Source organism: Physeter macrocephalus, chromosome 1, assembly GCF_002837175.3.
Source record: "Physeter macrocephalus isolate SW-GA chromosome 1, ASM283717v5, whole genome shotgun sequence".
Taxonomy (NCBI): domain Eukaryota; kingdom Metazoa; phylum Chordata; class Mammalia; order Artiodactyla; family Physeteridae; genus Physeter; species Physeter macrocephalus.
Window position 1 is genome coordinate 36,815,237 of NC_041214.2, and position 22,207 is coordinate 36,837,443.

Below are 22,207 nucleotides of genomic sequence, written 5' to 3' on the forward strand. Positions count from 1 at the left end.
GTCTTTTGTGTTTCCATACAAATTTTAGGATTTTTTGTTTTGGTTCTGTGAACAATGCCATTGGTATTTTGATAGGGATTGCATTGAATCTTTACATTGCCTTGAGTAGTATGACTATTTTAACAGTATTAATTCTTCCAGTCCATTAGCATGGTATATCTTTCCATTTCTCTGTGTCATCTTCACTTTCTTTCATCAGTGTCTTTTAGTTGTCCAAGTGTAGGAGGTCTTTTACCTCCTTGGTTAGATTTATTCCTAGGTATTTTATTTTTTTGATAATTTGCAGTTGCAAGTGGGATTGTTTTCTGAATTTCTCTTTCTGATAGTTCATTGTTAGTGCATAGAAAAGCAACAGGTTTCTATATATTAATTTTGTATCTGCCACTTTACTGAATTCATTCATTAGTTCTAATAGTTTTTCTGATGACATCTTTTAAGATTTTCCATATATAGTATCATGTCATCTGCAAACAGTGATAGTTTTATTTCTTCCCTTCCAGTCTGGATTTCTTTTATTTCTCTTTCAAGGAGCCACATTTTTAAATGAACTTTTGTGTTTGCTTTTGTGGAAGAAGTGAGTATGACTGAGGATGAAAAGCAGGGGCCTTGGTAAAAGTGATGTTGAATATCAGTCTTAGATTTCAGCATATGGGAAGTGAAACCATAAAGAATGACCAGAGTGAATGTATGTTATCACTGTTGGAAGAAAGGATAGCTTCCCAAGGGGACTCTGTGAGGTAGAGAACAATCTTCTGTGGACATCCAGAGCAGAGCTGTTCAGCATTTGTTGCACAGTCCCACTGGGGGGCTCCAGGGAGATTCTCCAGGGGCTGTGGACTGATCCAAAAACTAAAGTTCTCTGCTTATAGGCCAGTGCCACCCAATTTCATGTCAGCTGAGGACAGCTTACTCAGTAAGTTATAAAGGGGCACAGTTCTTATTTCAAACTGAAATTAGCAAGTACCTGAAGTTTGCTGCATATTCAAATACATGTTCTTCAGGTAAGTGTGGCTTATCACTGGACCTGGGACTAGACATGTATTTAACAGACTTTCAGTGAGCTTTGGAAGTACGTAGTGTGGGGAGATTATAGGCCAACAGACTGGCATGGGCAGGCACAGGTAAGCATACGTAGAATACTGTGGCTCATTGGAGTCCTGCAGGTGCTTCGTTTAGGATCAGAGGAGAAGCAGGGAGAGGGAACAGCAGGAAGATAAACATTATTGCTTATATTCTCATGAAAGAGGCTCTTCACATCAGGCAGTGGTACAGCTTTTTTGGTAAGTCTTAGAGTATCTATATCAAGAGTTAAGAATTAAAACAGAAAAAAAAGACAACAGGACATTATGGTAAGGAAATAAGTTGTCCATAAAGTTTTCTATTCAAGGATATTTTCTATTCAAGGATATTTACAATAGCAGAACAAAAAAGCAGGTGTAGAGGGAAGAGCAGACAGTAGGACCTGCCAGGAGCTGGGGATGGAGCAGCCACTATAGTCTCTGCTCTCTAGAAGCTTACATTTTGGTGGGCTTGGGGGTGAGACAGGGAAGCTATTGCACAGAAGATAAACAATTAAAAAATGTGTATTGTGGCAGATGGAGGGAAGTGCTTTGAAGATTAATAAAGTGTCTGAGGGCATTGCAAGAGACAGAAAGTGGTGCTATTTTAGGTAGAATAATCAGGAAAGGTAAGTTGATATTTGGGTGAAGACCTGAATGAAGTGAGGGAGCATATTATACAGAAATCTGGCAGAGGCGTGAGGAGAGACATAGGTGAGGGAGGTTAAGAGGTACAGACTTCCAGTTGCAAAATAAATGAGTCATAGGTATGAAATATACAGTGTGGGGAATATAGTTAGTAACTACGTAATATCTTTGTATGTGACAGGTGGTAACTAGACTTATAATAGTGATCATTGTGTAATATATAGAAATATTGCATCACTTTGTTTTGCACCAGGAACTCACGATGTTATAGGTCAATTATACTTCAACAAACAAATTCATAGAAAAAGATTTCAGTTTTGTGGTTACCAGAGGCAAGTGATGGGGGAGGGGGAATTGGATGAAGGCAGTCAAAAGGTACAAACTTCCAGTTATAAGGTAAATAAATACTAGGGATGTATGTACAACATGATAAATATAATTAACACTGCTGTACATTATATGTGAAAGTTAAGAGTAAATCCTAAGCGTTTTCATCACAAAGAAAAAATTTGTTTTCTTTTCCTTTAATTTTTTATCTATATTAGATGATGGATGCTCACTAAACTTATTGTGATGATCTTTCCATGATGTGTGTAAGTCAAGTCGTTATTCTGTGTACCTATAATAGTGAGGCAGACATTTTCTAAAGTTGTAAATAGCATAGGCAGTTTAAGACTGTGGAGAGGAAAAGGTAAAGGGAAAAAAATCTGGCAGAAAGGCATTCCAGGCAGGGGGACCAGTGTGTGAAAAGGACCTGAGGCTGTTGTTTAGTGAGTTCTTAGACTGGTAAGGAGCACATTGTCCCCGAGGCAGGGGGAGCTGGGAGGAGAGTAGGTGGTGTAGAGCCTTGGAAACCATGGTGAGGACTTAGGACTCGATTCTTCTGCACAAGATGCAGGCCATTGTGGAGACTAACGTAACTTGAGTTTAGAAGGATCGTGCCAGCCTGTGAATGGAGAACATACCAGGGGGTAGAAGTTGGAGACCTGATAGGAGGCTACTGAAATAATCCAGACGATATACGGCTGGCTGGGGTTGGGGTGAGAAGTGGCTGATGTGGGCTATGTGTTTAAATAGAGGCTACAGGAATGGCTGATGGATGGACATGGGATGTGAGAAAGAGAAGAGTTGTAGGTGACCATAGAATTTTTGGTCTAAACAGAAGTATGGAGCTGCTGTTTATTGAGATTGGGAAGACGAGGAGAGCAGGCCTGGCAGGGCAGGGGAGTGTTGAGTTCAAGTTAGACGTGTTACACTTGAGTTGTTTTGTGACATCAAAGTGAAATGTTGACTTGGCAGTTGGGCAGAAAAATTTGTAGTTCAGAGTAGAATTTGGGGTGGATGTTAGAAAAGTGGGTCATTAGCCTGTGAAAGAACCAGGGAGTAGTAGCTGGAAGTGGAGTGGAGGCCTTCCAAGGAGAGAGCAGCTGCCCATGCCAAGCAGTGCTCATGGTGACCAGGGCATTTGGTGATTTTGACCAGCACATTCCGTTGAGTACGAGGGGCTGGAAGCCCCTGATGAAAGCCTTGTCGTGGGCAGGCACAGAAAGATTAGCTGGAGGAGATAATGTGGCCAAGGAAAAGTTTGTGTTTTAATGTGAGTTATTGTGATTCTTTTATGCTGCTAAGAAAGTTCCAGTGGAAAGGGGGAAATTGTTGATTCAGAAGATGGTGGGGACAGTTTCAGGAGTAAAACCATTGAGTAGGTGAGAGGAGGTAGGAGTCAGTACACAGTGAAGGATTTGGCTTTAATAAGAACATGGACAGTTCATCTGTTATTGTGGTTCCCAGCCCCAGATTCACATCAGAACCATATGGAGTGCTGAAAAAACGCTGACACCTGGATGCCTGCTTAGACCGGTGAAGTTACAGTCTCCAAGCTGAGGCCCTGGCCTTGGTGTTCTCTGAAAGCTGCCCATGTGCCTCTTGTGCACCTGGAGTGGGGTGGGAGGGTGATGATTGATTTGGTGGTAAAAGCTTGGGGAAGGGCTCTCGATTCTTTTGTTTTTTTCAGTGAAATAAGAAGCAACATTATCAGCTCAAAGCAGGGAAAAGGAGGGGAGAGTGCTGGAGGTTTTAAGAGAGTGTGGCGGAGCTGCCTTGGGGAGTGAGAGGGATTTAACAGGGGAATGTGGGTTGGCCAGGCCACACTGGGACTCACTGTGAAGTCTGGTTGTACATCTGAATGTGACTTGTCATGTTTTCTCCCAGCTGCTTGGACACAGCAGGGAAATTAGACAGAGTCAATTTTCCCGGGATTGGGGTTCTTGATACAGACAGTCTCCAGTCAAAATCCAAATATGAGCACAACTGTATTTCTTTTCCTGTGGGACAAGAGTCTTTCCCCGTATTCTTTGAGCTACACTATGCCAATTCTGAGTGTGATGGATGAAAATCTTACCTCCCTTAAATAAGGGCAGTAGAGTACTCTTTTGTTCATTGGGGAAGCATAGTGCTCTTTAATTTGTTTTCCTGGAGTGTTAGTAACTTAGTTTAGATCTCTAGGCATTAAATTCTGCTTTTCGTAATTAATGTGTTACTTATATGTGCTGCTTTTCCTCTAGAAATCTACATCTATATTGGAATTTTACCGAGAACTTGGATTGCCACCAAAACAGAAAGTTAAAATCTTTAATGTAACAGATAATGCTGTAATTAAGCCAGGTAATCTGAGGTCGGGGAGAAGAGGGAGGTAAAAATACACAAATATGTGAATTTGTTTAATGTCAGCCCTTTCAATAAAGCTGAATTCACAATACAAAGTCCCAAACATTTATTTTTAAATATAGAACTGTATCTGATTTAATCACTAGGGACAAACAAGTCTTTTTCTTTTTTAAGTGGAAAGAACTGTAGAGAATTCTTTGTTTTCCATGAAAGAGGGAGGAATGCTTTTGTTTTTAATGTACAGAGAGTTTCACATTTGGAAAAGCCACTCCAAATAAATAAACGAACTTTTAAAATGTGAAGTTCACTGTTTGTAGGCTGGCATTTTATTAAGTGAAGAATTAGACCCTCACTGAGATAGGATAATTTGAGAAAATGTAGCCTGAAACAGGAAAGTGACTGACCATAGCACCCTGATGTAAAGATTCTTACTTAAAAATTTCAAAGTATTTTACCTACTCCATGGAATGTCAAAAAGTAAGATTTGGCAGTATGATTATATTGGTTCATATAGTTAATGGCATTTTGATGTCTTTGAACTTCAGAAAAGCTCCCTGATCTCTTGAACTTGAGTTCTCTAACAAGTAGATGGTAGAAGGATGTTTTAAGATTTGATATTTTAATACCTGAACTGAATTTCTTGAAGTAGAATACAATTGCAGTAGGCCTTATTAATAGGGGCGGTAGAGTCAGCCTTGATATAAGTTAGAGTTGAAGGTATTTTTTGAAGTGCAAGTTTTTCATCTTTGAGGTAAAGTACATGGAATTAAACTAACAAGTATAAAATTTAAGTCCACATTAACTTTTGCTGTAGCACAAACCATATGATATTTTTGTGTGTGGGGGTGAAAAATGGTCAAATATCAGCAGTTCAGGTCATTCAACCTCGTAGAAATTCGGTCACTTTTTAATCTCCCCTATTTTTTCTTAAATGAAGGTTTTTCTCTGCCCATATAAATCCACGTTGGGTCCTACCTTAAGGACACTAAACCTACAGCACTTTACTCCCTGTTTTAAACAAACAAAAATAGCTTTTGATTACATTCTCTACTACATTGGTTCCAGCTTTAAAAGAAAAGTCTTTTACTGGATGATGTTAATGTTGATTCCTATTATTGGATAACTTATCTCCAATAGGAAAAAAAAAAAAGACTTGATCCAGCCCCAGTATTTTTTGAGTCATTTTCTTATTTTTATTTTCCTTATTTGAAATAGGAAATGCATCTTAACATATTGTTATTCACAGAAACAACCAAGAATCTCATGTATTTACCAGCAGGAACAGTGTTGTCACAGGAGTTGCCTGTTTCAGCCAGTATCACGTTGGCCTCTGTGAAGGCACGAGCGCGCCAGTGGCCGTGGGCTGTTGGCCACTCCAGCACCATGTGCCCCATACTTCAGCCTACATACAGTCCATTAAAATACATTTGTTGAGCAGTTTTATTATTTTATTGTTGACATTTCTAATAATTAACATTGCAGAAGAGATTCTCCTGACATTTTGAAATCTGATAGCTAGAAGTCTTCCTGTATGTAGTTTATGTTTAATGAAGTTGTTTTTGGGCTGATTTCATACTGATTTTTTGTTTTCTTTTCATAAAGGCACTCCTCTTTATGCTGCTCACTTTCGCCCAGGACAGTATGTGGATGTCACGGCCAAAACGTAGGTCCACGTAACAGGTTTTGTCCTTTTGTTTTCCTTGTATATTAAAAAACAGCAGAGTGAGTGAAAGAAGTGCAGCCTTTCAAAGTCAGTGAATAAAGGATAAGTAACCATTATTCTCATTCATAACTCTAATCCTTAATGTTATTGATGGTACTGGTTTTTAAATTGCACTGAATTAGTTGTATGTGAAGAGTTCACTTTGGGTTACAGCTTTTAAATTGAGATGTGTGCTTCTTGAGATGGGATTAAGAGAAAGGTCCATTACTGAGTTCCCACAAGGAACTCAGGTTCCTTGTGGGCTGGGCCCACATCTGTTTGAAGACCAAAGGTGGCATACGGTTTGTTGGTGAAAGATACAGGAAGCAGTTAAATTACAGACATCTTGCACTATTTGCGATAGTTGTGCTTAAGGTTCTCCTAAGGTAACTAACTGTATAAAGCATTTGTGGAACTGTGTTAAAATCCTATCATGAGCTGGAAGAAGAAATAGGATTACACCTTAGGCCATCTTCAACAGTGTGGCATCATCTCTTGGCACTAGAAGAGACCTCTTCCATAAAAGCAAAATATTTTGTTATGTGTAAACAAGGGTTCAAATTTGGTAGAAATTAACACTTAATTTTCACTCTAACAGAAATGCTGACTTTGAATCATACTTATGTTGGGTGGTGGTATTTGGGGCACTATAGTTTTTTTTTAATATCTTACAGTCTTGTTAAGATAAGCCCAGTACTGGCTAGATAATCTCCAGGAAACTTTAGATCTTATAGAAGTAGTTTTTCAAAAATCAGTTAAGGTTATCTCATTATGGAATGAAGTCACCAAGCCTTTATATATGTTTATACAGAAATTGTTCAGGGACTTCACTTGTGGCTCAGTGGTTTAGAATCCACCCGCCAATTCAGGGGATACAGGTTCGAGCCCTGGTCCGGGAAGATCCCACATGCTGTGCAGCAACTAAGCCCATGCGCCACAACTACTGAGCCTGTGCTTTAGAGCCCGCGAGCCACAACTACTAAGCCTGCATGCCACAGCTACTGAAGCCCGTGCACCTAGAGCCCATGCTTCACCACAAGAGAAGGCACTGCAATGAGAAGCCCACGCACCGTGATGAAGAGTAGCCCCCACTAGCTGCAACTAGAGAAAGCCGGCACGCAGCAATGAAGACCCAACTCAGCCAAAAATAAAAACATTTAAATTTAAAAAAATATAAAAAAATTGTTCAGTATCAGTTGTTAGAATCCACATGATCTAGGCTAAGCTTAACTCCAGATATCAACTCTTGTCTATGTGGCTTGCAGGATCTTAGTTCCCCAACCAGAGATCAAACCCCGGCCCACGGCAGTGAAAGTGCCCATTCCTAACCACTGGATTGCCAGGCAATTTCCCAGCTCTTGTCCATTCTTGTTTCTTGTTCTGTCAACATAGATGGTAGTTTCACTGATGTGCCTCAGTTTTCTTTTTGGAATATTCTGACTGAGAACCCTTTGAAAATAAACAGTGGCCCACTGGTGCTCTGGGTTAACCTTAGAATCACAGTGACTGAGACAGAGCAGCTTCTTATATCCAAGGAAACCAGATAAATCCAGCATCAGTTTCCTAAATGCGGTCAGATATTTCTTCACTTCCACATTATTACTGCCTACTTTTAAATACGGGCCATTGCACACAGGTCCTAGGGGCCTTAACTTTTGATTAGCTATTTAGAAGTGGAGTGGGCTAGGTTGGCGGTGGAGTAGAGGAGAATGGGGCCGCTTTAAAGAGACTGTGAACCTTCCTCTTTTTCTCCCTGCTTCCTGATTATTGCGAACTCATTCCTACTTGCTGGGGCATCTGAAATTACTGGTCTTTTGGTAACGTTTGTCCTGCCTGCCCTTGTGAAGAAGTCAGAATATTGGAGCTGTAAAGCTTTGGTTTGAGTAAGTGGGGAGACATGTGTTGTGAATCAGATGGCTTTACTTTTTAAATTCCTGAATTATTACGTATGATAAAATGCCTCCCGGTAATTTGTTAATTTACACACAGTTAATAATGTGTGCATTCCATTACATATTTTACAGGGTAAATGAGATGTTCAGGAAGCCCTGCAAAGTCAGATTCCTTTGTTAGCAGATGCTCTGTGGCAGTGTTTGTGACTAGCTTGGGTTGGAGCCTAGCCTTTCAGTGCCTGTGTTCACTAGATGCTTTCATTTCATATGCTACTGTTGGGTTTCCTTGGCTTCCTAAAAGCTATTTTTAAAACTTCAGCCTTCTCCTTGTGAGTGTAACGTGGAAGGAGAGTGTGTTGGTTTTGTTTTGTGTTTTAAGATCGTGTACCTAGAAAACTAGAGTGTGTACAGCCATGTGCCAGCCTCAGGACTAGATGGCTGATGAGAGCTGGGAGAGTAACTAACCCTGGGATTTAGAGTAGTTGACATTCAACTCTGGAAAAGGGGCACCTGCATTTGAGAAAACCCTCATTGTTGTGTGGGCTGCCGTACCGTCTTTCTTCTGTTTGACTTTGTGTAGCATGTGCACTGTACTCTGGTGTGTGTACCTTTTTGGGGTATTACCTGAGATCAAGATGAAACAGACTTTGACCTTTCACTAAATGTTGCCAATGGCTGCAGCTCTTGGACCTGGCATGTTATTATGGCCTCAGGATGCTTGTAAGTGCTTGCAAATTTACAGAGCTCTGTCCTCATGTGGAGATGTTTTGGATTCCTCCTGGGTGCAGGCTTAGGTCTCAGCTACACCCAGTCCTGGTGGAAGCTGTCTCTTTGCCGTTGACTTTCCTGTGCATGTGTACGTGCATGCACACATGAATTTGCTTGCTTTTCTTTTTCCTTTTTAAATTCTTCTACATCCTTTCCCTGATGCTTCTCATTTTTTGGACAGTTCCCCCCACTTGGAATTTTAGCCCTCGCAGCCAGTGAGAATGTTTTTTTTCCTTGTTGACTGTAAATGGAACCATTATCTTTTGGACATAGGCTCTGAGTCCTTGCAGTCTCTTGCTGTGGCTCACTTACAGCCAGAGATTTTCTACCTTGTCCTCCATTTTGAAACTTCTGGGCTCCATTGTCTTTATTATTAATCCTGTTACAGGTGCAAACACTAGAGAAAAAATGGTGCAGTGGCATGGTTAGGTCAGATGAAGGACATGGGTTCACAGCCTGGAGCATCATTTCCCACACTTGAGTGGGCTTCACAATCTCCCCTACCTCCACTCCCCCACCAGTCTTCAGATTCATTAGATCTGGGGTAGTACCTGAGAATTTGCATTTCTAACAAGTTCCCAGGTTGTGTGGATGCTGCTAGTCCAGGGACCACACTCTGAGAATCACTGGACTGGAGGATAGTCAGGAGCTCACCAGTGGACCTTCTTTTCCTGCTGCTCCTTTACCCAGCACAGAGTCCCAGTGCCTGCCTTTTCTCAACTCTACTCAAATTATAACATATGATCATCTGTTTTAAAGCAGGCAAGTCTAATTAATACAGTTCAAATAACATTGTCAGTAAAAGCAGGCCTTTGTATTACCCACATTTTTGTTAGCATGAAACTGAAAACTGGTCTCCTTAGTAACTGGCTTCATCATCTCCTTTCCATTAGAGATTAATTTGAGACTTTTTTCTTAATTGAAATTGTTCATTTTTCTCACGTTGTAATAGTGATATTTAATGGTTAAATCTATACTTATATTTCAAGTTTTTTACCTTATACTTTCAATTTTAATTGCTGGATTAAATCTACTTTAGAAATAACTAACTAAATAAGAAAAATTAAAATGGGAAAGTACTGATTTAAGAAAATACAGTGTTAATAGAATCTTTCTACTTCAAGAATGAAATTGTCTACAGACATTTTATTTTTAGTGACCAGTAACCAACAGTAGCAGCCTCTTGAAGGCTTCCTTAAATTTTTAAAATGTTCCTCTTTTAATGATTGCATTGGGAAATATGCTTACACTGAAAGATACATTGTATTTACCTGTGCTGAATTTGGATATAATTTTCTATATAAATGAGTAAACTTACCATTGTTGCATTGGAGTGTGAGGTGAATGTATATTTACTAGAGTTCTTTTTAATTTTTACTTTTAAACCAGAAATAGTTTTTCATCTAAAAGGTCTGAGTATACAAATTTAGATTATATGGGAAAGATCTTTACATCTAAGGTATAAAACCATTCCAGCAGAATAATTTTTCACAGTTTTCATTATGCTATAAATAGGTAATAAGGCCCAGTCTTTGAAATATGTCAGTTTTATGTAATTTATTCTAAATAAAATTTAAAGTCTAGCACATATATTGATGCGTTCCCCACACCACCACCACTACCCACTTCCTGTACTAGGACCCTTTTAAAGATTATATTCTTGTTCTGTAATTATATTCCACCATAACTTCTAATAGATGATGGGTTTGGGGGCCTAACGTTTTCCCTTTCTCAGTTTTGAGGAGGAAACCTCTCTAGATAATATATAAAGAGTGGGTGAGGTAAAGTATGACTGTTGATTCTACCCTCAACATAGGATGTTCAGTCCACTGTTTTCTGTTGAATCCTAGCAGTGCTTATTTTAACTTGTAGAGTTTTTCTTTTTTTTAAGGAACAAAATCAGAAAAGAATTAAAGTAAGATAAAAATAAAACTGTAAAAATGCATTCTGCAGTGTTTAGGAGAAAATGTTAGGTCTCTGTCTCGAAGGACTTGAAGGACACAGGTGGTGATGCATCCATAAGAGTGGGCATGGGGGCACTTTCCTGCCAGGTGTCTTACTGAACTTTGAATTCATGACAGCGGCAAGCCTGAAGTAATTTCTTGAATCCCAGATTGAAATCAGAAAACAGCTCATTCAGCTACTTCTTTCTGAGTGAAAGATAATCTAAAACTCTGTCTACGAGTCTGGGCTAATGAAAACAACCCATATATTTTCAGGCACAATCATATTACTTTAATAGCAATTTTTGGCATAATTTTACTATTTTTGAAGTTAACAGTGCCCTTTAAATTATCATTACCCTTTGGCCTCAAAATAGAAAAATAGGCGCTTACTTTGATAATGTTATCCCTGGTAGTAAAAATGAAAGGAGTTGGGGAGAGTTAATTTGGGTTCTTTCATTAAAATATCAAAATGTGTACAGAAATATTGTCCATCAGAGCCTTAAGGTGATTAAAAAGCCAGGTAGGTTCTTAACAAAGCAAAGACTCTTTGGGCTGTGTGAGCAGTCCTGCACACTGTTCAGAGAAGGGTGCCTGCACATGGTCGGAAGCCTTCCCCACTAGCTTGTTATTCTGACTGGTGGGTGTTTGCTGGGAACTCGGAGGGAAAGCAAGGTGGATGCTGCCTTCAGGGAACAATTGCTCTCCAGCCCTGCACATTTGCAATTTTATTTCATTTTTAATAAGTTACTTTATTTACTAGTTATTCAAAGCCGTAAATTTTTAAGCATACTAGTGAAACAGTTTTCAAAATGAGTAAACTATAGAGGGAAGTAGTCTCTGTAAAAAATAATCCCTCTTCAGTCAGTCAAAGTGAGCGTCTCATCAGAGGTGGTCTAGGGAGTGGCTGAAAGCATGGATCTGCTTCTCAGCAGCTCTGTGACCTAAACAGCTTTCTTAACCTCTAAGTCGCCTCATGTTTAACATGCGACTAATTACAGCACCTACCTCATAGCCATGTTGTAAAGACTGAATGAGATAATGCACAGAAGGCTCTTAGCTCAAGATCTGGGACATAGTGAATGCTCAGGAGTATTGGCTGCTATTGCTATTGCTGATATTACTGTTTTTTCATTTGTTTCAAAATTTTAAAGGAAAAATCTGTTTTCCTCGATAGGAAATATTTTTTTAAATGAATTAACAACATTAAGTCATTAGGAATTAGATTGTGGTATTTTCTAATACATCAAATTATTGCCTCTTACTTTAGACTGTTTTGTATAGCAAAGCAGTAGCTTTACAAAACACTCTAGGTAATTTTAAGAGTACATAATACCTGCTACATCTAGAATTTACAGTGTAATGAGGATGCCCTTGAAATAACTCCATGCTGCTCTGATATGCTACTTTTTTTTTTTGCTTTACTCTATTTCTCAAGAGGGAGTATGACCTAGGTTAAAAGCATGACCAGATACTTTATTTACCAGGCATTTGACCTTGGGCAAGTGGCTTAACCTCTCTGGATGTAGATTTCATTATCTTTAACATAAGGGTTTGGGGGCTTCCCTGGTGGCGCAGTGGTTGCGCGTCCGCCTGCCGATGCAGGGGAACCGGGTTCGCGCCCCGGTCTGGGAGGATCCCCCATGCCGCGGAGCGGCTGGGCCCGTGAGCCATGGCCGCTGAGCCTGCGCGTCCGGAGCCTGTGCTCCGCAACGGGAGAGGCCACAACAGAGGAAGGCCCGCATACCACCAAAAAAAAAAAAAAAAAAAAAAAAAAAAAAAAAAACCATAAGGGTTTGGGAGTAAATGGTTTCTAAGTTTCCTTTTTTTTTTTTTTTAATGTGGGTTTTTGTTTTTTTAAGTATAGTTGATTTACAATATCGTGTTAGTTTCAGGTGTACAGAAAAGTGATTGAGTTATACATTACATATCCTTTATCATGTTCTTTTCCATTATGGTTTATTACAGGATATTGAATATAGTTCCCTGAGCTATACAGTAGTTCCTTGTTGGTTATTTATTTTATATTTAGTAGTTTGTATATGCTAATCCCAAACCCCTAATTTATCCCTCCCCACCCTTTTCCCCTCTGGTAACCATAAATTTGTGTTCTATGTCTGTGAGTCTGTTTCTGTTCTGTAAATGTTCACTTGTATCATTTCTTTTTTAGATTCCACATATTCTAAGTTTCCTTTCAATTCTAAAAATCTGTTTCCAAAAAATAATCCCTCAGTTTTCCAAGTGGCATAACTCACTGTTTTCTATATTAATGAAGAAGTAATACTCAGAAAACTGTTGTATCTTTTTATGATATTGCAGAATTATTTGAGTTTTTGAGTTTTCTTCTTTGGAAGAGCAGACTGAACTCAGGACAGCAAACGTGGTGTTCTGGGTTTACTTAGAACAGCTGGAAAATGCTCCGTTCTGTAAGAGGACTCAAAGGAATCAATGCACATTTGGATCTTTGTACTATTGAATGAGGTAGATTTGATGTCAGACAGCTGTAAGCGGTGCACTCTTAGCAGTCAGTTGTTGATAAAAATGTTCCCAGATATTGGTGGGAGCTTTATAGTTTTTAGACATAAACAGAATACCTGCAGTTCAGGTCATGCTGTCACAAATTCATCCTGGAGAGTAACAGCCATACAGATCTTCCATGCCAGCTTTTAACTGTATGTGATGGGACACAGAGCAACTGGAAGATTCCACCATGACTTACCTGTGTGCTCAGGAGCTGTTTTATATCACTGATGGAATAGGTCAAGACAACAACACTGAGTTGAGTAGAAATTGACTCCCAGCATTTACAGGGATCTTCAGTGGCAAGGGCAAAACTCAGTGATGAGAATTTTGGAGGAATTTCCCTGAGGACTCAGAATGGATGGACTCAAGAGCACTCCTCACCTCATGGACATTTTGTTTTATCCCTATATGGAAGTGTATCCAGAACCATGCAGTCAAAGGCAGTTCCCCACGAAGTGGGGAAATACATGATGGATTTGTATTAAAACCTGTGTGTCTGCTGGTAGACATTTAGGCATTTGTCAGTGTGACAGGGAAATGAAATTCATAGTATTCTCTAGAGATTTATAGAATGCAGTTGGATACACTAAATTATGCATTCTCTTCTGCAAGATTCTTACAGTCAAACCTTTAAGCCCCTCCTTGCCTTTTCTTAATATAATCTTCATAAACTTTTATAAAAGACAAGCCCATTATACAGCATTTGGAAACTACAGGACAAAATAAAGGAAATGATCATCTCTCTTCCTAAGACACGGTTATAGCCAGTAACAAAATCAGTCTGAGTTCTCTAGGTAGGGCACTAGGGTTAGATGCTGCACAATCCCTGCACTTCATGAACTTAAAGTATAGTAAGGAAATACACCCAGAAACAAGGGGAGTAAAGTCTAAATTTAAATCGCATCTCTGAGATTTTTTGATGAAGTTTTGGTTTTAGCAAGTATGAATGCTCTAAATAAAATAAATATGTTTTCCTAATTTTCAGATATGTTTCACTAAATTTGGAACTTGTAACATTGTGTTCTTAGCTGATTTGAATTTTTCTTTATTTGGTTATTTCTGCTGTCATTAAAAACTGCAGCAGAAAAGGGGTGGGAGAGATAAAGTATGTTTTGTGTTTTATATCCTATTTAGTAAAGTGAAGGTATTATTTTATGTGACCTGTGAAAACCTTATGTTTGAACTCTGCATGGGTTTGCTAAGTGTAGATTCGTTCATATCTTGCTTTTGTTTCGTTTTTGTTCTCCAGTTGGGCGACAACTGAGAGAAACAACAGAATAGACACGTGTGCCCCCTCCGTGGAGCAACAGGTGCACTCTGTTCTCCGTAGTCTCAATTCAGCCAGTGATTTGTCACATCATGTGTGTCTTACCCTTTTGCTTAAAGGTTATTTATTGAAGAGGCTCCTGTTGTACACAGTATAACAACATGATGTGTTCTAGAACTAGATTGAAAAGCAGTCTGTAATTGGCTGACAGTAATTAGCACTTTCAGGATACCACTTTGATTTTGTAATCGTTTGCTGGTAAAATGAGCTAAATTATCTCCTGTAATTTACCTGGAGTGTTTTTTACTGGTGCACACATGCATGCTCTCTCTTTAAGCAGGAGATGAATCAGTTTGAGAACTCAGAAGTTACCAACAAACTTTCTACCAAGAATGACCAGTGTTAGAATGCCGTATTTTGAAAACATGCTCATTTTAGATTTGGCATTGCCAGTCTGTTCCCTGGTGGTGCAGTGGTTAAGAATCCACCTGCCAACGAAGGGGGCATGGGTTCGAGCCCTGAGCTGGGAAGATCCCACATGCTGCGGAGCAACTAAGCCCATGCACCACAACTACTGAGCCTGCGCTGAAAACAGCTGAAGCCCGTGCACCTAGAGCCCATGCTCTGCAACAAGAGAAGCCACCACAATGAGAAGCCTATGCACCACTATGAAGAGTAGCCCCCGCTCGCCACAACTAGAGAAAGCCCGCGTGCAGCAACAAAGACCCAGTGCAGCCAAAATTAAAATAAATGAAATAAATAAATTTATAAAAAAAAATTTTAAATGTTATTTGCCAAACAATATAATAAGTTCACATGACTCTTTAGGTATTTCTTTTTTATTTTTAAATTGCAAAGCATTTATTTTTCAAATATCAATATATTCTAAAATTCAGCATTATGTAGAAATATTTGTTAAGTTTCTGAAACAAAATTTCAGTAAAATATTTGATTATCATAGTTTCCCTTCTTAGATGTTAACCTTGCAAAGTTTATAGTGACTTTTCAATGAATATATGTTAAATTTCTGTTTTAGCTCTTTGATCAAGCATAAGCATTATTTTGAGTTTTGGAGGCAAAAAAACAATTATGTACAGGCATGCCTTGGTGATACTGCAGTTTGGTTCCAGACAACGGCAGTAAAGCAAGTCAAGCTTTTGGTTTCCTAGTGCATATAGAAGTTATGTTTACACTGTACTGTAGCCTGTACAATAGCATTATGTCTAAAACAATGAATGTGCCTTAATTTAAAAATACTTCATGGCTTAAAAATGAACGAAATATAATGCCATTTTCAGCGACATGGATGGACCTAGAGATTGTCATACAGAGTGAAGTCAGAAAGAGACATATATCGTATAATATCACTTATATGTGGAATCTAGAAAAATGGTACAGATGAACTTGTTTGCAAAGTAGAAATAGAGTCACAGATGTAGAAAACAAACTTGTGCTTATCAGGGGGGCGAAGGGTGGGGGGGATGAATTGGGAGATTAGGACTGACATACATACACTACTATATATAAGATAGATAACTAATAAGAACCTACTGTATAGCACAGGGAACTCTACTCAGTGCTCTGTGGTGACCTAAATGGGAAGGAAATTTTAAAAAGAGTGGATATATGTATATGTATATCTGATTTACTTTGCTGTACAGCAGAAACTAACACAACATTGTAAAGCAACTATACTCCAATAAAAATTAAAAAAAAAAAAACTTCATGGCCAAAAAGTGCTAATCATTATCTGATCACACAAGGTTGCCACAAACCTTTCAAACTGTAAAAACCACAGTATCTGCGGAGCATAATAAAACAAGGTGTGCTGGTCAGTGTACTCCATAAGTGATGTGTTCAGTTGATTAATGTGAAAAAAGCTACATTTAAATTATTCAAATACAAATAACTTTTGACATGTGATATGATATTCGACTGTTATATTCTATACATATTCATATTATTTTTATGCTGGTTTCTTGATTTATCTAAAACAAACCATCTTAGTCATGTGGGCTTACTTCAATCCATTACTCTCTGATAATTCTTTGTTAAATGCATAGCAAAGTCCTTGTGGAAATAACATAGTTTTCAAAATCTTTTGTGATTGGTCCTTTTTGTAAATGTCCTGAACTGGGCACTATTTATTTAATAATAGCTAGCTTTATTAAATTAAGGGAACACAACATGAAAAATATGTTGACATATTATCTAACGAAAGGTGGAAACAGTGTTCATCTTGAGAGTCTATAAAAATAAGCCTGGTAGAGCCTACAATTCATTCTAGCCCTTTCCTTGTACATTTGTCCTGATATATTTGATAGAGATAAACGCTAATACTGCTTGAACCTTAGTGTTGTTTCTACCTACACTATATGATGTTTCTCTAGTTAGCAGAATTTGAAAATAGAATGGTTTTGTTTAAAAATTGAAATATTAGATTTTTTCTCTGATTTTATTTCTCCATTGGCTTCTGATTCAAACCTTGAAACCAAGATCCATCTTCTAAACTTGTTCAACATTTAGAGCATTATTACTGTTTTATTTCGTGTTCTATTGTATATTGCTGCCTAGCACATTACCCTAAAATACAACAGCCTAAAACAACAAACATTTATTACCTCACAGTTTGTGTGGTCATAACTCCCAGTACCGCTTAGCTGGGTGCCTCTGGCTCAGGGTCTCTCACGAAGCTGCAGCAAAGGCAACAGTCAAGGCTGTGGCCATCTCAGGGTTCAACTTGGGAAGAAGTGCCTACAAGCTCATTAACATGGCCACTGGCGAGTGTCAGGTCCACAGTTGTTGGCTAGAGAGGTCCTTGCTGCATAACTCTCCATAGGATAGCAGCTGGCTTCCTTCAGAACCGAGAGTGCAGAGATGGAAGCCAGTGTCTTTGTAACCAAGAGTCAGGTGACATCTCATCTCTTCTGCCGTAGTTTATTCCTTAAGAGGTGAGTTGCTAGGTCCACACAGACTCAAGAGGAGGTGATTGATCACACAGGGGCATGTGTACCAGGAGGTGGGTTTTTTCAGGGTTTTTTTTGTTTTTTGTTTTTTTTTAATTTTTATTGGAGTATAGTTGCTTTACAGGAGGTGGGGGTCTTAATGGTGGCCTGCTGCAGCGCTTACAAGTACTTATAAAATGTCCCACTTTTACTGTGTTGTTTCATAGGATTAGGATGATAGAACTGCTTAGCTTGCTGTTGTCTCACAATCTTGAACTAATCATTTTATGTAGAATGAGACTCCAGGAAGGGGTGCAAACCAGGACAGAGATAAATGCATGTTCATTTGTAGTTTTGCTTGTATGGCCTTTTCTAGTTATTTGGATAAGGAACTTTGCTAAAAACTCTAAGGTACTATCAACGTATACAGTTGGGGGTATTTTATCCTCTGTTCGTTATGTAAATTCTAATGTTTATCTTGTTCAGTATTGGTAAAGGTTTCCAAGGTGTCATGAAAAGATGGGGATTTAAAGGCCAGCCAGCTACTCACGGTCAAACAAAAACCCACAGAAGGCCTGGAGCTATTTCAACTGGTGTAAGTATAACTTAGTGATACTCTTTTTAGTACTAAAGATTCAGCTTTTGTGTATATGGTGCTTTAGTCTGTCCTTGGGATCAAGCCACATTATTTGAATCTTACTCCAGGTGGGTCCTTATAAAAGTCACACATGAGTCCTGGCCTTACTTTCCAGAGCCAGACTTGAATCATTTGGTTATATCCTATGTACTTACGGCCAGTGTTCTTAGTACTTGTCTGCCTACTTTCTTTCCCATCTCTGTCTCCTATCCTACACTCTGAAGTCAGCTGGAAGTGATCAGGGATCAGAATGCCCTGCCATTTGCCCTCACTGGTTCCTTCACAGATTTGTTTTTGCCTTAGAAGAGACCATTGGGAAAAGTTGTCAAGGACAATATAATGATGAAGGGGAAAGTAATAGAGAAAAAATGGAGAAATAGACAGTAAGAGCATAGGAAGGAGAGAAGGAGATTTGTACTGCTAATTTAGTCCTACTGAATATCTCTCCCAGAGGTGTACCATAAAGAGCCTGGGGGAGTCTTACTCTTGGGTGGGAAGAGTATGGAAGGGCTTAGGAGTGACAGGAGTGGCACTTAACTAGATATACTTTTTTGTTATACTTTTTACTTTGGAACCATGTTAATGTTTTACAAAATCAAAGTAAAATAAAAATGGGGGGATCCATAATGGAATATAATTAGGAAATGAACATAACTATTTCAGATGAGTAACAGAACCTCACTAAAGTGGGGGACTAGAGTGGACTAATAACTCAAGCTTGTGAACACATAGTTGTTGGCTGTATACCCGGAGTCTAAATTTAAAATGTACTGTGTGCAAGTGTTGAGTTCTAATTATGTTTTTTAGTAGTATTAGCCATTCTGAGATAATTTTCTGTGAATTATAGGATTGACCAGTTAAGTGAATATATTGATAATGGAAGCCAATTTTCTCACTATTGGTGGTAACTAACTCTCTCCTTTAGTCACTCTGCAGAAGGATAGTAACATCAAAAGCCAGGGTGGGAGAGTAGGACCATTCCAGCAGCTGCAGACTGGATGGAGTCCAAGTCAGTTAATATAGAAGATTTGTGAAAACAGGCCAGGCAGTCCATTTTTTCTTTGAATGGTGGCGTGACATGTTTTTATATCCTTCTCAACCATTATTGGCTCAGTTGCTGCTCTCTTGTTACTGAATTTTTCTCCTAAATATGTTCCTAGTCTATATTTTTTTGTTCTAATCTAATTTAGAAAGGGAATTCTCTAGGAGTAAATGTGACTAAATCCATGTGTAGTTCTTTACTGGGGGCTAGCAAAATGGAGGAAAAAATAAAACATTTTAATGACATATCTTATTTGCATTTTGGTTTGATTGGTACTGTTTGAAATTGAGAGTACTGCTTAAAAGTGCTACTTTTGTTTCTCTCCTTTAGGATGTTGCCAGAGTCTGGCCTGGAACTAAAATGCCTGGACAATTGGGGAACATAGATAGGACAGCATTTGGACTGAAAGTAAGTTTCTGGAGTGGCTTTTTATAGGAGTGGTTAAATTAGTGCCTAAAGGCAAATGCACCAGCATACATATTTAACGTGTGTCGGCGTATGGTGGTTCTAATAGATTTTACAATTATTGAGGGGTGGGGGATACGTGAACTCTGTGTGTGGGGGGGGGAGTTGTCATATATGTTCATTTAATGTGCAAGCCATGGAAAATGCACTCATTAAAAAGAAAAAGTTAATTGTCTACTATTTGACCTGGAAGATTTCCACAGTGTTGTTGCATGAAAAAATAGAGATTCAGAGCATTACGTATAATACTCTTATAAAAGAGTAAACAGAAACTCCCTACATATATATGTCACCATGCCATGTAAGCACAGAGAAGAATAGATGGTTATATATCAGATTGCTTTTGATTAAATGTCAAATGTGTGGGTGGATGTAGGTGAGGAATAGGAGAGAGGAAGACAAAATAGGAGACAATCAAAATAGGAAAATAGAGTACTAAAAAAGCATTGTAGTGTACATCCATTTTTGTAAAATAATTATATATTTAAAAGGGGTGGGGAGTTAAATTCACTCTCTACTAACTTGAGGAACATATGTAATATCTAAGTGAAAATGAGTTGTACATAATAGGTGCCATGTAATTATATTTTTATTAAAACAACTAATCTGTATATATGTGTGAAAAGTATAGAAAGTACAAAAAAGAAAATAGGCCATTCAAAAGAACAACCCCCAAAGACAACCACTGGTAACATTTTGGTACATATTTTTTCATTCTCTATTTTAGATATATTTTATTTATAAATTTTAACCAGCAGAAGCTTTTAAAATTTTATATAATTTAAGATTTTTTTTCTCTCTTCTGTTACATTTATACTTGCCACAGACAACTATTTGTATCTGCCTTTGTGCATTTTCTTTTCATGTATGCATATGTGTGACAGGAAAGAGATTTCAGTTTCCCTAGTATTTAACATTTAGCCATGAGGTATGGGTCAAACTTGATTTTACCCCCAAATACTTTCTCAGTACCATTTCTTGACTGTTCTCTCATTTGTGTAAATGTTTTTCCCACGTGAAGATCTGTTTGAAGGCCATGTGCTCAGCACACTTTTTAAAAAAATTAGACCCAGAGAGGCTGCGGCTTCCCAGTTTCTAGTTGCAGCAAGCTCATGTTAACTAAGAATAAAATAAAATTGAATTTTCATTTGTTATTCTTAATGGTGCCAGAAGAATATTGAAATATCCAAGTAGTCTTGATCGTTCAGTCACATTTATACTTAAAATGAGAGTTTTCTACCACTGACATGGGACATATCTGTTGTAGTATTACAGTACAAGTCATCCATAGGATTTGAAATTTTTATTCTCATTCAATATTTTGAGGTGCTAACATGATTATTTCTTTACAGGCTACTTATAGCCTCAGCTTTTGTTTGTATTGATATAAGTATATTCTCATATTTATAACTCTTAAGGTTTGATTTTATTTCCACTTTAGGTGTGGAGAATAAACACAAAGCACAATATAATCTATGTAAATGGCTCTGTACCTGGACACAAAAATTGCTTAGTAAAGGTATGTATAACTGTCTTTATTTTCCCTTGTTCAGAGATGTGGATGTGTGCCGTAAGTTCTCCTCTCACCCATAAATGTGTCTTGAAAATAAGTAGCTGTTTCTCCACATGTTCTTTGCTATTTTTTCTGCTTTTTAGTAGCACCTGAGTGAGAAAATTGCACAAAATAACATATAGCCTGTGTCTCTAAAACCATGAACCTACACAAAGGGTAGGTCCAGTAAGAGGTTCTTTAGAAATACAAAAAGGATATTAGCAAAACTACTTGCAAAAATATCAATATATCTCTATCCTTCCAAAAAATAACTTTTTCATTTTTTAAGAGTACTTTGACATGGGAATCAGAAGTATGTGTGGTGGAAATAAAATGAGAATCAACAAGAAAGGTGGTTTGAAGTGGACATTTTAAGGAAAGATTTATTATTATTACTAGCATTGCTCTGTGTTTTCCTTAAAAATACATTTTTATGTTCAAAACATGAAGAGAAGAAAACATGTTATACAAGATAGACTTGAAAAAACGTTCTTAAGCTCTCAGAGATTTATTTCCATCAAATAAAATACAAAATAAATATTCAACATGGGATTTAAGTCAACATAATACAAAATGAGACATCACTTGAATTTTGAATCTTCCATTCTGAAAATAAATTTGTAGTTGAAGTGATATCAGCAGTTCCCCAAAATAGATTCTTCATTACTCTTCCAACAATAACAACAAAAATAGGCTGAAACTTAACCCTCAGATTTTTCAAAAAACCTGTCTTTTTCTATGTATTCTTTTCATTTCTTAAAGTAGGTTCTGTTACTAGCATAAGGTACAATATTTGCTTCAGTCTTACAGTAATTAAAATTCCCTTTCTGGAACTCTTCACTTTTTTGACTAGAGTATTCTCATTTTTTTAAAAAAGAAAAAATGCATTTGATTACTTCTTGCAAGAATTTTTGGTCTTTTATTTTTTTTAAGTTTACAGTTTTTTAGGTTTAAGTAAGTTTTCAGGCCCCCGGTGACCCAAGTCATGTACATAGTGACAGGTACTGGAAGCCAGCAGGTTGTCATTGTGCTTTTCCTAACATTTTGGCCTCATAATTCAGTGTATTCCTACCTCCAGATTTATTACATTGTTATAAA

General features: G+C 37.9%; 1 protein-coding gene across 1 annotated transcript in view; it reads left to right on the top strand.

The window, feature by feature from the left end:
• Window positions 1-22,207, top strand: part of MRPL3 (mitochondrial ribosomal protein L3) — a 42,978-nt gene that overhangs the window by 10,368 nt on the left and 10,403 nt on the right. The window contains exons 5-9 of the mRNA XM_007120161.4: window positions 4,271-4,370; window positions 5,976-6,036; window positions 17,900-18,008; window positions 19,423-19,500; window positions 20,999-21,076. Coding sequence (XP_007120223.1) covers window positions 4,271-4,370; window positions 5,976-6,036; window positions 17,900-18,008; window positions 19,423-19,500; window positions 20,999-21,076 — 426 coding nt within the window. The remainder of the gene's footprint in view (window positions 1-4,270; window positions 4,371-5,975; window positions 6,037-17,899; window positions 18,009-19,422; window positions 19,501-20,998; window positions 21,077-22,207) is intronic.